This window comes from Peromyscus leucopus, chromosome 1, assembly GCF_004664715.2.
Source record: "Peromyscus leucopus breed LL Stock chromosome 1, UCI_PerLeu_2.1, whole genome shotgun sequence".
Lineage (NCBI taxonomy): Eukaryota > Metazoa > Chordata > Mammalia > Rodentia > Cricetidae > Peromyscus > Peromyscus leucopus.
In genome coordinates, this window is record NC_051063.1 from 22,745,538 (window position 1) to 22,761,802 (window position 16,265).

Consider the following 16,265-nt stretch of genomic DNA (forward strand, 5'->3'; position numbering starts at 1 on the left):
GTACTATATACTCTGCAGGTGGAAAGCCATTTCTTTCAGAAAAACTAGCTTGCTCATTAGAAGACGAATTAAAACATAAAACAATTTGTAGAAAAATTTCCAACATAAGAATATGAAGAAGTATAATAAAGTTCCAAAACTTGTTTTATTATTGTTGTTATTTTAAGTATTAGGACAGGACTAGTGAGATGAATCTGTGGTCAAGGTACTTGCCACATGAACCTAGCAACCTGAGTTCAATCAATGGAACCCACCTGTAAAGGTAGAAGGTGAGAACACATTCCACCTCTAGCCTCCACATTTGTATACCACGAGCGTGTGTGTGCGCGCGCGCACACACAACAACGCTGTTGTTGGCTATTTTTTCTCTTTGCGGGGGGGGGCTGCCACCCAGCTCCCAAATAAATTCACACACAGAAGTCTATTATTACTTATGAATGCCCAGCCTTAGCTTGGCTTAGTTTCTTGTCAGCTTTTCTTTTTCTTTTTCTTTCTTTTTTTTTTTCTTTTTCTTTTTCTTTTTTTTTTTTTTTTTTTTTTTTGTTTTTCGAGACAGGGTTTCTCTGTGTAGCTTTGCGCCTTTCCTGGAACTCACTTGGTAGCCCAGGCTGGCCTCGAACTCACAGAGATCTGCCTGGCTCTGCCTCCCGAGTGCTGGTGTCCGCCACCACCACCCGGCTTTGTCAGCTTTTCTTAACCTAAAATTATCCCATCTATCTTTTGCCTCTAGGCTTTTCCTTTTCTACTCCTGTATATCCTTTCTTTGTTTCTTACTCTGTGGCTTGCTGTGTAGCTGGCCCCTGATTTCTCCTTTTCTGGCTCCTTCCTTTTCTCTTCTCCTCCCAGATTTCTCCTTCTACATATTCTTTCTCTGCCTGCCAGCCCCGCCTATCCTTTCTCCTACCTTGCTCTTGGTCATTAAGTAAGTTCTTTATTAGACCATCAGGTGTTTTAGACAGGCACAATAACACAGCTTCACAGAGTTAAACAAATGCAATATAAACAAAGGTAACACACCTTAAAATAATATTCTACAACATTACTGTGCCTAGGCACAAGCTTTATGCCCTGAAGTTAACAGTGGCTCACAACGAGGCCTGTCATACTGTCATATTCACCCCTTCATCATTTATGGTTTGAATATGAGATGTCCTCTGACGGGCTCATGTGTTTAAATACCTGAAATACCAGTTGGTCTCGGTGTTTTGGAAGGCTGTGGAACCTCTGGAACAGACAGTCCAGCTAGGAGAAGGGGGTCTCTGGGAGTGGGCCCTGAAGGTTATGTGTGTGTGTCTGCTTCCAGTCTAAGTCAGATGCCTCCTGATCTGCCAAGATGTGAGGAGCTGCAGCTTCGTGTGCCCACCACCGTGGTGCTGGTCCAGCATGATGGACTGGTGCTGCTGAAACGGTGAATCCAGAAAAACCCCTTCTCCATACAGTTGCTTCCGCTGGTATTCTACAACAGTGATGAGAAACGTAATAGTCGTCTGTCAAAAAACACACACTTCTTCATGTCCCTCTTCTACTCTTTTGCCTGTATTTAATCCCGTTTCCAGCCATCCTGTGTCACTGCCATTCATTTATTCACTGTGTAAGTGGTGAACACTACTGTGTATCAGGCACAGTTCTGAGCACTACAAGTGTGAATAAGGTACAACCTGCGATCATGTGGCGCTCACATTCTAGTGAGAGGAGAAACACTAAGTAAGAACAGGAAAAGATAGTACGGCGAATAGCAAGAGAAAATATACAAAGCTGGAGGGTTACAGGTTAGAAAGGGAGTGAACCTGATTTAGGCTCAGTGGCTAGGCTAGCCTCCTAAGTAAAGGACATTTGACCTATGAGAAGCAGAGAGGCGGAGTTGGGGAGGGGACGCAGGGTGGCTTGCCTCTCTGTTTACTGCCTTTATAACCCTGGGAGCCTGAGCTTGTGCATCTTGTGGCTTTCTGAGTCTTAGAACATCCCTCCTGTTTAGGGAGAGGGAATGGTCAAATTCTAAGGAAATAGCTCATTTTGGACATGTTAAATTTGAAATGTGCATAATACATTCAAATACATTTAAACGGGGATGTCCGAACTGCAGATACATAAGATGAGGCTAACTGGGGTCAAAGTCAAGGCTTAGATTACAATCTGGGAACGGTCAATACCCAGATGTTGTTTAAACCTGTGGTCATTGACAAGATCCTTCCCCACACAACATCTGAGGATTTCTAAAATTAGAGATTAGGCAGAAGAGAGGGAAATCGAGGAGAGCAACTTAGAACTCACAGTTAACTCTGCATTGACAGAGAGCTGGTTTCTTTGCCAGGCACCACTCGAAGCACTTTGTGGTTTCAAATAAAGAGGAGAAGAAGTTTTTCCCTTTTCTCTCGCCTGTCACACTTTCCCCAGGGGACTTTTTAAACTTGACCTGAACAGGGGTTGAGTGAAATGCTTTTCAACTTTTATTTACGATTATAAAGCTATATACTTGTAGGAAAATCATCAATCAGCACAATACAGGAATGCTAACAGTGAAAGTAGGACAGACCCTCAGAATCTTTCCTCCGTGGCCTTAGCCACCAAGGTAATTATTAAATTTCTTCTATACCTTCCAAGATTTTTTACACACACACACACACACACACACATCTTAGAAAAAGTGTGTTCTCACTCTACACAGATTTCCTTAACTCAGTGCCCCGTCTATTGTAGCCCAGGGTGGTGGTGAACTTGGTACTTACTCCTCATGCCTCAGCCCTCCCCATGATTACAGACATGTACCATCACACTGAGTTCATTTCAGAGATATTTCCATATCAGCCCACCTAGATCTACTCTATTCTTCATCTGTGAGCAATTCCATTGTTTCTACTTATTTATTTTTAGCTTTCCTTTACCAACCCAAAACATCTTTGTAGATACAATCTTTGGCTACTGCTGTAAAAATACTGTTGGGCATTTTCCTGGTCGTGAAAAATCAGAAGAGAAGCACATAAGCCTCTCATGTCATTCCTCTTCCCGAAAAGTTACACGGCATTTCTAACTACATTTTCCTCATGCATTAGTCAACCATTAGGATTAACTAACCTTAAGAGCTTGCCAACCAGAGCAAGGGAAGATGGGGCACTGGGTAAGAATGCTAGCTGAGCAAGCATGAGGACCTTAGTTCAAATCCGCTGCCATCGTGTCAAAGGCCCGCACCTCTGTAAGAGGACTGAGGCAGGATTACAGGGCTTGCCTGAGGCCAGTCTCGAGTTATCAAGCTCAGGGAGAGACTTTGCCTCAAGAGAGTAGAGTGAAGAACGATGGAGCAGGCCAACTGATGTGGTCCTCCGGCTTATTCCTGTGACCCTCCGCCCCCTCGCACAGTTTGCCAATCAAAGGCTGAAAGATTGATGTTCTGTTGTCTGGTCTAATTATGAGCAGGCAACAGGCCTGATTGTTAGACATACAGGTTCTTAAGTTAGACTCCTTGCATCCTCGCTGTTTCTCTTTCTGTTCTAGAAATTGAAATTAGGGCCTTATCTGTGCTAGACAAGGACTTTACCACCGAGGTATATTCCCAGTCCCTGGGTCTGTGTCTGTTCCTCTGTTTTGTTTTTCGAGACAGGATTTCTCTGTGCTTTCCTGGAACTCAAGCTGTAAACAGGCTGGCCTCGAACTCACAGAGATCTGCCTGCCTCTGCCTCATGAATGCTGGGGTTAAAGGAATGCACCACCGCCCCGCCTCTGGGTCTTTCCTTAAAATGTGGTCTCTGGCAATCTGGAAAAACTTCATCTCAAACGAGAAAAGAAACAGCCAGCGAGGGCACGGATCTTCACGATTTTACAAGGTATGAGGGGCAGGACGCCCTCTGATTTGTCTACCACTCGTCTCAATTCTTCACAAACGTGTCTGCTCCAGCGTTTTATTTTTAGTGTCTTGTCGTGGGTAACTTGAAGTTAAGGCAAAGTTGGCTCTGCTTCCTAAAACGCCCCCCGTCCCCGCCCATCCCCGCCGCCGACTTAGACTGCAGCACACGGAGGAGCTGCAGTCTGGAGACACCAGAGGAGGAAGAAGCCAAAACTCCCTTGGACCGCCGGGATCCGAACCCTCAAAACCCCGGGCCTCCCTGGACGTCAGCTCGGGACCTTAACCCCACCCCGTCCGCTCAGGCGCGGCCACGCCCTGTCTCGCCCACCGGAAATGACGCCCGGCCGGCTACTTCTTCTTCCGCAGTCCCCCCCTCCCTCGGCGGTACGGCCCAGGCCTGCTCGGAGCGTGCGTCGGCCTGGCCGGCGGCCGAGGAATTCTGGGTAACGACCGTGGCCGGCGGGGCGGCTGGCTCCGCCCAGCAGGTTCTACTCACGCCAGGGCAGTTGGCGGTGGCGGTTGTCGGGCCCGGGCCAGCGGGACATGGAGCAGCCGTGGCCGCCGCCGGGCCCCTGGAGCTTCCCGAGAACTGTCGGGGGAGGCCGAGGAGGAGAGCGACTTGGACGTGTCCCCCTCTTCTTCCCACTGCCCGCCGGTGCCTGGCGGCGGCGCCCAGGTGAGAGCAGCCTGCGTTCCCGGGGGGAGGGGAGGGGAGGCGGGCAAACGTCCGCGGGCGCCGGGGGACCGGGGACCGGGGGCCAGCGCCGGCAGCGTCTTCCGCGAGAGAGGGGCTGGCCCCGCGCGTTCCCTCCCCGATCCCCACGTCCACGCACGCTCGCTCGTCCCTTCCCCTCGGCCGGCCACCCCTCACCTTTGCAAGAGGTCCCCCCTCCTCCTCCCTCTCGGGTCGGCGCCGAGATTCGCGGGGGGCGGCTCGGGCTGTGTAACTTGACTTTTATTCGTCCCCTCGTACGTGCTTTTTTTTGATCCGAGCCTTTATTTCCGAGCTCCAGCTACTTTGTGCAGAGTTGAAGGAACAGTGAGTGATTGTACTTGGATAATAGGACACCGAGTCCTGACATAAACATCTCACGTGCTCTTTTCCCACGCTGACATCTCAGCAGAATCTGTGAGCCTCGTTTTTGACGTTGGCACACACCTTCCTTTCACTCAATCACCGGTCCCTTACTGTAAAAACCGTTTCGGGCCGCCCCAGCCTCCCGTGAAACGTAACGGCCACAGAAGTGGCTTTTCTTTCGCAGTGCTATCCCAGTCCCTGATATTACTTGTGGTTTTCTACCCAGCTTTCCTGCCTCAGAAACTGCCAGGTGTGACATGTCCTTTAGTTTTTCTGGGAGTGCTTACATACATCACCTGTCATGACTTCTCACCTGCGTGTGTTTTGAACTAGTTTTCAGGAGCACAGACAAAACACTAATTTGTTTAATGAAATTGATTGTAGGTGTCTTTTTTTCTTAGGCGTTTTTTTTTTTTTTTTCCCAAAACGCAGTACAATATTGTAACAAAATTAATAGTTCATGGTTTGTTTGTTTTTTAAATAAAAATGACCGGTTTAAATTGTTTGCCATGTAGGATAATGGTGTTATGTCAGCCAGCTGAGTTAACTGGGTTCACACACAATATGCTGTTTCATAACCACAGGCTGTATTCATCCAACTAGTCACAGGGAAAGTGAGGCAAAATGAGAGTCGATGGGTCAGTAGTCACCTACTAATTATGGCTCACTAGTGTCATGTGTATACATGGTCTTACAGAGGGAGAAAATGAACAATTGTAGTGTCAGTCTGAACAGATGTGGCAAGGGAAAATGATCTCAGGAATGTCATTGCACTGTGGTTGAAAAAGAAGTAATCCAAGAAATTGAGTATTTTAAAACATGTTTTCCCTGTGCATTTGTTTAGGTGAGGGGGGTTTGAAAGTAAAGAGGCTTATTTCCTTCATTAAAAGAGATTTCCCTGAGGTCATCTAGTTAGTGGCAGACTCCTCACTAGAACTTAAGACTCCTAGTGCTCTGTTTTTTTCCAACCTACTTCTGCACTGCCTATCTGGAGAAATACTATAGAATTTTATTTGTATGAGAAGGCCTTTAAATGGTGATAAAATGTGCAAAGTCATTACTCCTGAAGACATAAAAATTACAAGCCTACTTATATTTCTTGTTAGCTTTAGGACTTAAATTTGGGGGTTAGAATATTTAAAAAACAAATAAAATGTTTAATCAATCAGGCTTTTAAAATCTGCATTAAATGGCTGTCTTAATTTTTATCAAATATGAGAGAGAGTGCTATCTCAATATAACAAGTGATGTGTGAAAAGACAAGCCAGAATTTGGAAGTCCTATTTGAGAACTTTAAAGAAAATTCTATGTATTTTATTGACTTTTTCATACACTGTGTTTTGATTATGTTTTTCCACTCTCCTAACTCCTCCCAGATCCTCCCACCTCTCTGCCCACCCACCTTTATGTTCTTTCTCTTTTAAAAACAAAAACAAAAAGTGAAAAATCAAACAAGAAAAAGACCAGTAAGAATAATTAAATGAAATAATTTTAAAATGCTAAAATGAAACAAAATATCCACAAAAACCCATGGAGTTCCTTTTGTGTTGGCCAACTACTGCTCAGCATAGGGCCTGCCCTGGAGTGTGGTTGCTGGTACCCAGTAACATTCCACTGAAGGAAAGTGATTTTCCCTTTTTAGCAGGTATCAATTGCACATTGCTTCTTGGTTAGGGTAGGGTCCATGTCCACTTACCCCTCTCAGTGCTGGGACCCTTGTCTGGCTTGCTATTTGAGAACTTTTGATGTAAAGTTACACCAGTAGACTTGAATAATAACAGTTCCTTTGCAGAGTTTTTGTTCATTAAAATTACGTTCTTCTAAAATTTTATATGATCACAGATTAAAATAAAACCTAATATAGGCTGGGAATGTAGCTCAGCAGAGAGTTCTTGCCCTAACATGGGTTAAATTCCCTGTATTGCATTCTTTTTTAAAGATGCAATATTATAGTCATTCCAATGCATGTTGGATAGTATGGCCAAATGGTATAAGGGTAGTCTATGCAGAATAAATATAAATAATTCTTATATTTGGTTTGATTTGAGAAACATTTGCTTCTGTATAATTAGAAAGTGAAGATACCCCATATATTCATAATAGCCTTTATTGGTATGGCTTTGTCTTTTACAAATTAAGTTTTACAGCTTAATTTTCCTCCTTTTTATGGCTTCATTTTAAAGTGCAGTTAACTTATTTTTCTTTTTAAAAAAAATTATTTATGTATATGATTGTTTGCTTGCATGAATGTTTGTGCACTGCATGCATTCCTGATGCCTGCCAAGTTCAAAAGAGGGTGTTGAATGCCCTGGAGTTACAGACAATTGTGAGTCATCATATGGGTGGGAGGAATCGAACTCAGGTCCTCTGCAAGAGCAGCAAGTGCTCTTAAACCCTGAGCCAAGTCTCCAGCCCCATAATTTTTCTCGTGTATCAAAAAGTAAAAATAAGTGTTGGTTATTTAGAGACAAGGTGGTATCTGGGCTTTAAGCTTTCATAATGACTAAATAAGGTACCAGGAGAGCAACTGTCCACATACAGCCACAGTCCACATACACATATTGTAGAAATCTTGAATGGGCCCGAAAACTCAGGAAGTAGGAGAGGTTTGTTTATTACCTGCCTCAGAACAGTTTGTTCAAGAAGTAAAGATTAGTTTGTTCATCTAACAGCTATTAAATTATGACTCCTTACAAAGCTGGTAGTCAGAGAGAAAACTAAGTATATACCCTGTTGAAAATAAACACCACTTGGGAGGCCAAAGCAGACAGATCTCTGTGAGTTCGAGGCCAGCTTGGTTTACAGAGTGAGTTTCAGGACATCCAGGGTACACACAGAAACCCTGTCTCAAAAGAAACAACAACAACAACAAACAACAAAAAAAAAAAAAAACACTGTAGAAATGTGTATACCTTGGGTTTAGAAAGAATGGACAAGAAAAGGCTTAAGGATTGGGCAGGAGTTGAGTAAAGGACAGAGGGTTGTCAGGGAAAACAGGGTCCTGAGGGTAGGAAGAATAAGCCAGGGAATAAAAGTAACTGGAACTCAGGAGTCGGTGCTTTCTAATAATGGACTATGGACTCTAATAAATAGCATGAGCCCCCCACGCACCCCCCTTTTTTGGAAGGATCACCCGAGTAGAGTATAAAATGGCTAATGAAGACTAAAAAAATAGGATTATATTTGTGCAGTTGAGATATAAAATTATAAAGGCTTGAATACTGAAACAGGTGTGGGAACAGATTGAGAACAGTGATTCTCAGTAAGTAATATAAAATTGTGCTTTTAACCAAGAAATCCTAAAAAAAAAAAAGTCCTCAGCTTTTGTTGTTGAAACAAGGAATATAAGGAATTAAATACCTATTGCATTTATATAAGTAATTATGCAAATATGAAAAGTAAATACTCAGAGCAGAGTCACCAGGATAGACCAGTTGGCACTTCTCAATTTATTTAACCTTTACTTTTTTCATTTGTATTAAGTTAATATATAATACCTATATGATATAATCATTTATAAGTAGAATTTTCTATTACAAACTCCCACATCTCCACAAATTGTGATAACACAAAAGTAAAGTAGAAATCAATAAAAGGATGCTCAGTGCAGGGAGAACTTGCAGGTTAAAGCTCTAAAAGCCTGGTTTTCAGGATGAGACGCCGTAAATAACTGAGGAACTGGACTTAAGCTTTGCTTTCCTTCTGGTGAAGGATTCTGGAGCCCTCACATCTGATGCTTGTTGTGGGCCAGCTGCTACAAGTTACTGACAGTTGCCCGGCTTTGTGGTGCTAGTTGTCAGGGGAGGGGCAGAGATGAACAAAGAAGCTCAGAGTCTAATTGATGAATGTGAAACGTCATTGAGGACAAAGAATACAGATATGCTATGCTCCAGAAACATCACAGAGATCCTTGGAGTTGAAAAGCAATGGACTGTGATATTGCTGCCACTGCCATTCCTTACTAATACTGTGGTTGTTACTTTTTATTTAGATGTATAGCGATGGGATTGAGCTAGCTTGCCAAAAGCAGAAAGAATTTGTGAAGAGCTCTGTGGCGTGCAAATGGAATCTTGCTGAAGCCCAGCAGAAACTTGGCAGCTTAGCACTGCATAACTCTGAGTCCTTGGATCAGGAACATGCCAAAGCACAGACCGCGGTGTCCGAACTGAGGCAGCGGGAGGAAGAATGGCGGCAGAAGGAGGCGGCTCTGGTCCAGAGAGAGAGGATGAGTCTCTGGAACATGGACGCCATTAGCAAGGATGTTTTTAATAAGGTATGATCTTTTGTTGGACCATAAAGAAAGAAGAGCAGGGGCTGGGTATGTGGCTCAGAGGTAGAGCATGCAAGAGACCCTGGGTTCCATTCCCAGCACCACAGATCAAAGTGAAGAAGGAAAAACCGACGCTTCTGAAAATAACTGTTAGCATAGCAACGGAGAGTCCTCTTAACCAGCAGACATCTCAGGCCTTGCTTTCTTCAACATGTAGGGAGGCTGGGAAGATGGAGTCGGGTAGTGTGATAGCATGGGCCTGTGTACTGCAGCTGACACGTGAGTGCTTCCTGATGGTGCGCTGCTGTCAGCTTCCTGTCAACTTTGTACCACATAGTTACTGGATTTGTAAATAAAGTCGTTCAGTTTACCAGGACAGGTTTAGTAAACTCAGGTAATCTTTTTTTTTTTAAATTTTAATTTTTATTATACTAGGTTACGTAAAGCCATTTTCATGCAAGTATACAATATATACATGTACTTTGACATAGTCAGCTCTTATACCCTTCCATTCTCCCTTTTCTCACCCATTCCTCTTCCTGTTAGTTGCCTGTGTGCCCCTAGATAGTTTCACGTTGTAATTTAGTGTATATTTATAGAAAACCTAGGGCCTACACATGATAGAAAACAGGCGATATGATTATATCCAGGTACCGTTTATTTTCCTGCTAATCACATAACCTCATTCTTTTTTTATGGCTATAAAATAGTGTGTTTTATCTGTGTGTACTGGTGTATGTTTGCTCTCACTTTATCCATTCAGCTATTGGACACCCATGTTAGTCCCTAGCTATTGTCCTAGCTAATAAAATAGTGCTGCAACAAATTTTGGTGTGCAAATATCTCTGATATATTGACTGACATTCTTTTAGGTAAATATCCAGGAGTAATATAGCTGGGCCCTATGGTAGATCTATTTTTAGTTTCTTGAGAAATCTACATTCTAACTTCCATAGTAGCTGGGCTCTCATACAATTCCTATTAGTGTGTTAAGTGTTCCCTTTTGTCTGCAACCCTGCCAGCATTTATTGTTATGTTGTGTCCCGTTCCCCCCCCCCCCCACACACACACAGGGTTTCTCTCTGTAGTTTTGGTGCCTGTCCTGGATCTCACTTTGTAGATCAGCCTGGCCTCGAACTCAAGGAGATCCACCTGCCTCTGCCTCCCAAGTGCTGGGATTAAAGGCATGCCCACCACCACCCAGCTGTTACTTGTTTTTGTAATGGCTGCTGTTCTGGTTGGGGTGAGATGGAATCTCAATATAGTTTTAATTTGTATTTCTTGGATGGCTGGTGTTGAAATTTTTTCATATATTTATTAGTCATTTGTATTTTATTTGTATGAGAATTGTCTGCTCATTTCATTAACCCATTTATTGATAGGGTTGTTTGTTTTGATTCTTTGTGAGCTATAGTAAAAGATACTAGGGACAGGGAGACAGTTCAGCAGGTAAACATGCTTGCCACCTGAGTTTGATCCTTAGGACCCACATGGTGAAGGGAGAAACACTTGGAGATTGTCTTCTGACCACCACACATGTTCTGTTGCACACACACACATACATGCTCCTTATGCAAATTAAACAAGTAAATATAATAAAACATTTTAATCTTAAAACAGGTATTAGACCTCTGTCTGAGGTATAGCTAACACAGATTTTTATCATTTTCTAGGCTATCTTTGTTTTTCTACGTGGAAACGCTGTATAAAGTCTCTGGTTAATTGCTGGTGTTATTTCTTGACTGACTGGAGTCGTATTCAGAGTCTTTCCTATGCCATTATCTTAGTGTTTTCTGTTCCTTTTCCTTTACTAATATCAAAGTTTCAGGTCTCTCTTGTTGGTTGTTTTTTACTTTTTATTCTTTGGGGGCCTGCCACCTAGCTCCCAAATTAATCACACACCGAGTCTTATTATTTCATATGAATGCCGAGCCTTAGCTTGGCTTGTTTCTTGCCAGCTTTTGTTAAATTATCCCATCTACCTTTTGCCTCTGGGCTTTTACCTTTCTCTATTTCTGTATTATATCTTTTCTTTCCTTATTCTCTGCCCAGCTGGGTGGCTGGCCCCTGGAGTCCTCCTCTCCTTTTCTTGTTCCTTGATCCTCTCCTCCCAGATTTCTCCTCTTTTATTCTCTCTGCCTGCCAGTCCTACCTATCCTTTCTCCTGCCTTGCTATTGGCCGTTCAGCTCTTTATTAGACCAGTCAGGTGTTTTTATAAAGACAGGCACAGTAACACAGCTTCACAGAGTTAAACAAATGCAACATAAAAGAATGCAACACATCTTTGCATCATTAAATGTTCCACTGTGGTAGAATATTATTTTAAGGTGTGTTACTTTTGTTTATGTTTCATTTAACTCTGTGAAGCTGTGTTACTGTGCCTGTCTAAAACACCTAATGGTCTAATAAAGAACTGAACGCCCAATAGTGAGGCAGGAGAAGGGATAGGCAGAGAGGATAAATCAAAGGAGATATCTGGGAGAAGAGGAGAAGAAGCCAGAGAAGGACAAAGGACATCAGGGGCCAGCTGCCCAGCTACACACACAGCAAGCCACAGAGTAAGAGCAGGATTTACAGAGAACGGGAAAAGCCCAGATGCAAAAGGTAGGTGGGATAATTTAAGGAAAGCTGGCAAAAAATAAGCCAAGCTAAGGCCAGGCATTCATAATTAAGAATAAGCTTCCATGTGAGACTTATTTGGGAGCTGGGTGGCGAGCCCCCAAAAGAGCATAAACAATTGTAACACATCTTAAAATAATATTCCACAACAGGTCTCACATTCAGGTCTTCGATCCTTTTGGATGAGAGATATAGTTCCTTCCATGTGTGGATGTCCAGTTTGGCCGTCACCACTTAAAGAGGCTGTCTGTTCTCTGATACATTGATTTCTTTTTGACACCTTTGTCAGCTGTGGCTGCATGATAGTGTACTGTTTTTGTTACTGTGGCTCTAGTACCATGGAAATCAAGTACATTGATACCTCTGGCATTGCTCTTGTAGCACAGTGGTGTTTGGGCTGTCTGTGGTCTTTGTGCTTCCATTTGAATGTTTTGGATTTTTTTTTTTTCTCTTTCTGTGAAGAAACACATTGGGATTTTGATGGAGATTGCATTGAATCTGTAATTGCTCTTGGTATGATAGCCATTTTTACAGTATTAAATCTTGTATTCCATCACCATAGGAGATCTTTCCATTTCCTTTGATTTCTTGCCTCAGCGTTTTAGGGTTTGTACTATAGACGATATCTTTTACTTCCTTGGTAGAGGTAGAGGTAGACTTATTCCAAGGTCTTTTGTTTTGTCTCTATTTAAGGCAATTGTGATGTAATCTTTTTTTCTGATTTATTTTTCAGCATGTTACTAGTCTGTAAGCTATTGATTTTTTTTTTCCCCCGCTTATAGAGTTTATTAGAAACAAAGGGTAGAAAGTGCAGGCCTGTGGGAGAGACACGTGCGTGGAGAGGAGAAGGGAAATATGGCGCCGGACTTTTAAAACCGGCTGGGGGCGTGGCCAAAGCTATTGATTTTTATGTTAGTTTTGTATCCTACAATTTTGCTGAAAGTGTATCAAATTAAAGATATTTCTAGTGTAGTCATTAGGGTCTCCAGCCAATAGGATTATATTATTTACAAATAACACATTACTTCTTCCTTTCTATTCTTCTTCCGTCTTGATGCTGTGAGACATCAATCACCATATTGAATAAGAGTGAAGGAATTAGGCACCCTTGTCTTGTTTTAGGTGCCAGTCTTTTCTTACAAGTATTAGTATCGAAACTTTGAAACAGCCCTTTACAATTAATAATCTAGATAGTTCAGACTTTTAAATAGTTTAATACTTTTGCCACATTAATAGTTTTTGTTATTTATGTATTTATTTATTTATTAGGCAGAATCAGTTTGTTTTGTTTTGTCTTACTCTGTTTTTTAGATAGGGTCCCATTGTGTAGCCCTGGCTAGTCTGGAACTTGCTCTATACCCCAGGCAGGCCTCAAACTCGGAGATCTGCCTGCCTCCCCCTCCCCCCCACAAAAAAAAGGCATGTGGCACCACACCCAGTCTTGAGACTGGTTCTTGCCATGTACCCATGTCTCACTCCAAACTCATAATCAGCAGGGCATTGTGTCACATGCCTTCAAACCCCAGCCAGAGTCAGGAGGGTCCCTGCAAGTTGAGGCCAATCTGGTTCACATAGCTTCCAGGATAGATTTGTCTACATAAAGAGACTCTGTCTCAAAAAACAAAGCAAAATAAACAACAACACAACAAAACAAACAGCTCTTCTTCCTTAGTTTGTGAGTGGTGGGAGCAGTAACTGGCAGAGTTAGTAGTTTTTTGTTTCATGTTTAGGTTTGTTTTTTTTTTTAATTACGTGTGTGTGTGTGTGTGTGTGTGTGTAAGTATAAGGGGGATGGGGGAGAGAGCAGGTGTGTGCACAAGAGCAAGCTTACTAGGGCATTGTAACATGAGTCTTAAAAGGTCTTATAATTTCCACCCATTGGGGTGAAAGCTGAAAGGTCAGAGAAGCAGAACAGCCAACTACTAGCTTACCTCTACGAAATCCTCAGCCTCAAGAGGAGAGTTCCTGTTTCCTCATGCCTTATATATCTTTCTGTGTCCTGCAATATTAATTCCTGGGGTTAAAGGCATATGTCACCACTGCCTGGTTCTGTTTCTCTCATGTAGCCCAGTGTGGTCTTGAACTCACAGAGATCAGACAGATCTCTACCTCCTGAATGATAGGATTAAAGGTGTGTGCCACCACTGTCTGACCTCTATGTCTAATTTAGTGGCTGGCTCTGTCCTTTGATCCTCAGGCAAGCTTTATTGGGGTACACTACACAGTATATCACCCAGGGGATGTGTATGAAGGTCAGAGGATAAGTTAGTGGAGTTGGTCCTTTCTTTACATAATGTGAGGCCATCAGTCCCTTGACCTGCCTGGCCACCTCACCAGCTCTAAGTTTTCTTCAGGACATTATTTGGTTTCTCACTAGTGTACAGAAGCCTTAGCTTTCCCTTTTGAATCTGAAGAAGAAATGGATTTAAATTGTAGAATCACAGAGAGCTTGTTGTTGAAAGAATGTGGCAGAGCCAGTTTAAGCAAATTGTGAAAACATTTTTGTGTTATCCACCCAGCATTTTTATCATCTTCAAGTAGTGGGGGAAAAAAAAAGACAGTTCATCCTACTTAATGAAGGTCACCACTGTGTTATAAAATTCATGTTAGGGTGTATATAGTGTTATTTCTTAAATACAATTGCTTAAATTGTATTTAGAAGTTTGAAAGCTCTTACAGCTATAGATTTTTTTGTTTTGGGAGGTTTTATTTTTGTGTTGCTGGAAGTCAAACACAAGGCACTGTACTACTGAGCTGATACCCCCTAACCTCTGTAGGCGATTTTCATTTGCTGTCTAGAATACTGTTTATATACATGAGGAATTGTGTAGAAAAGCATTCACTGCTTTTAAGGATAGAGGCATTTATACTGATGAGAGCAACTAAGTCAAAGTTAAGATTACTTTGCTCACAGCCCTCATTTGTGCCTCCTAAAGCAGTGGTCAAAGCTTCGGAGATTTTAATTGAGCCACCTTATTTTATTAATGAAGAAGCTGAAAACTAAATACCTAATCAAGTACTGGATTAAGTCTGAGGAAGGAATGCTAAACTGTGGGACTGAAAGATTAGTTAAGAGTACTGTCCACTCTTGTAAAGAACCTAGGTTTGTGTTCTAGCACCCAGATGGTGGCTTACAACTATCTGCAGCTCTAGTTCCAGGGAATCCCATGCCCTCTTCTGGCCCCTGTGGTCACAGTCATGTGTGTGGTGCACATATGTGTAAGGCTAAACACCCAAACACATAAAATATAAAATGGAAAAAGATGTCTTTAAGAATGAAAACATTTCTACTTGGCCTGATGTATAGTATAGGCTTGTAATCCAGCCTACTTGGGAGGATGAGGCAGACATTGTACAAGTTCAAGGTAAGCCTGGGCAATTTAGTGAGACTTTATCTCAAAATAAAGAAGTAAAAAGGACTGAGGCTGGAGCTCAGTGAAGAGCCCTTGTGTAGTGTGTCAAGACCCAGGCTCAGTTCTTAGCACCGCACACACACAGCCCTCAAAATACAAAGGAAAGAAAGAAAATGATGTCCCTATAATGGTGTTCATTGGTAGCGCTAACAAGTACTAACAAAGGATATCATTAGCTTGGCTGAGCTATTAAAATCCCATTTTTCTCAAACTACTCTGGGTTTATATATTTGTTTCCTATTTGGAAAGTAGAGTTTCTAAAGATTGATTTCATAGTGCATGAAAAGGGGGAGAAAGGTGAAACTCGACAACTTATGAACAATGTATTTAATACAGAATAAAATTGAGTAAATATTGAAGAATAGTAACCTCTATTAAGCATTACTTTGGAGAAACATAAGTCTGTGAATATACAGATAGGTATAAATATTTTGATTCTCTCTCTGTCAAAATGGCTAAGGAAAACAGTTCACAGAAGCTAAAAGCTTTATTTTTATGATAAAGGTAGATCTTGTATATTAGTTTTTTCTGAGTCTGAAACAGTACTATATTTCTGAAGAGAATTTAGAGCATTGAGGCCTTTATATGTCATCATTTCCCTTCACTAGCCCATGGACATACACTTGGGGTGGAATTGGGGTCTTTTTAAAGTTTAAAAGTTTTTAATTTGTGTACAAGCATGTATGTTTGTGTGACTGTAAGCCACACGTGCACAGGTTGTGGAGGAAACTGGAGTAGGACACTGGATTCCGTGGAGCTGGAACTAAAGGCATTTGTGAGATCTTTGATGTGGTGCTAAGAACTGAACTCTAGAAGAGCAGCAAGCATTCTTTTTTTCTTTTCTTTTTTTTTTTTTTTTTCTTTTTTGAGACAGGGTTTCTCTATGTAACAGCTGTGGCTATTCTGGAACTCACTCTGTAGACCAGGCTGGCCTCAAACTCACAGAGATCCACCTGCCTCTGCCTCCCAAGTGCTAGGACTAAAGACGTGAACCACCATGCCTGGCTAAACAGCAAGCATTCTTAACCCCACTGGGCTTAAAGCTT

General features: G+C 42.2%; 1 protein-coding gene across 1 annotated transcript in view; it reads left to right on the forward strand.

The window, feature by feature from the left end:
• The first annotated feature begins 4,202 nt into the window (after window positions 1-4,202).
• Window positions 4,203-16,265, forward strand: part of Cdc37l1 (cell division cycle 37 like 1) — a 30,385-nt gene continuing 18,322 nt past the window's right edge. The window contains 3 exon segments of the mRNA XM_028894483.2: window positions 4,203-4,429; window positions 4,431-4,514; window positions 8,908-9,189. Coding sequence (XP_028750316.1) covers window positions 4,382-4,429; window positions 4,431-4,514; window positions 8,908-9,189 — 414 coding nt within the window. The 5' untranslated portion in view covers window positions 4,203-4,381.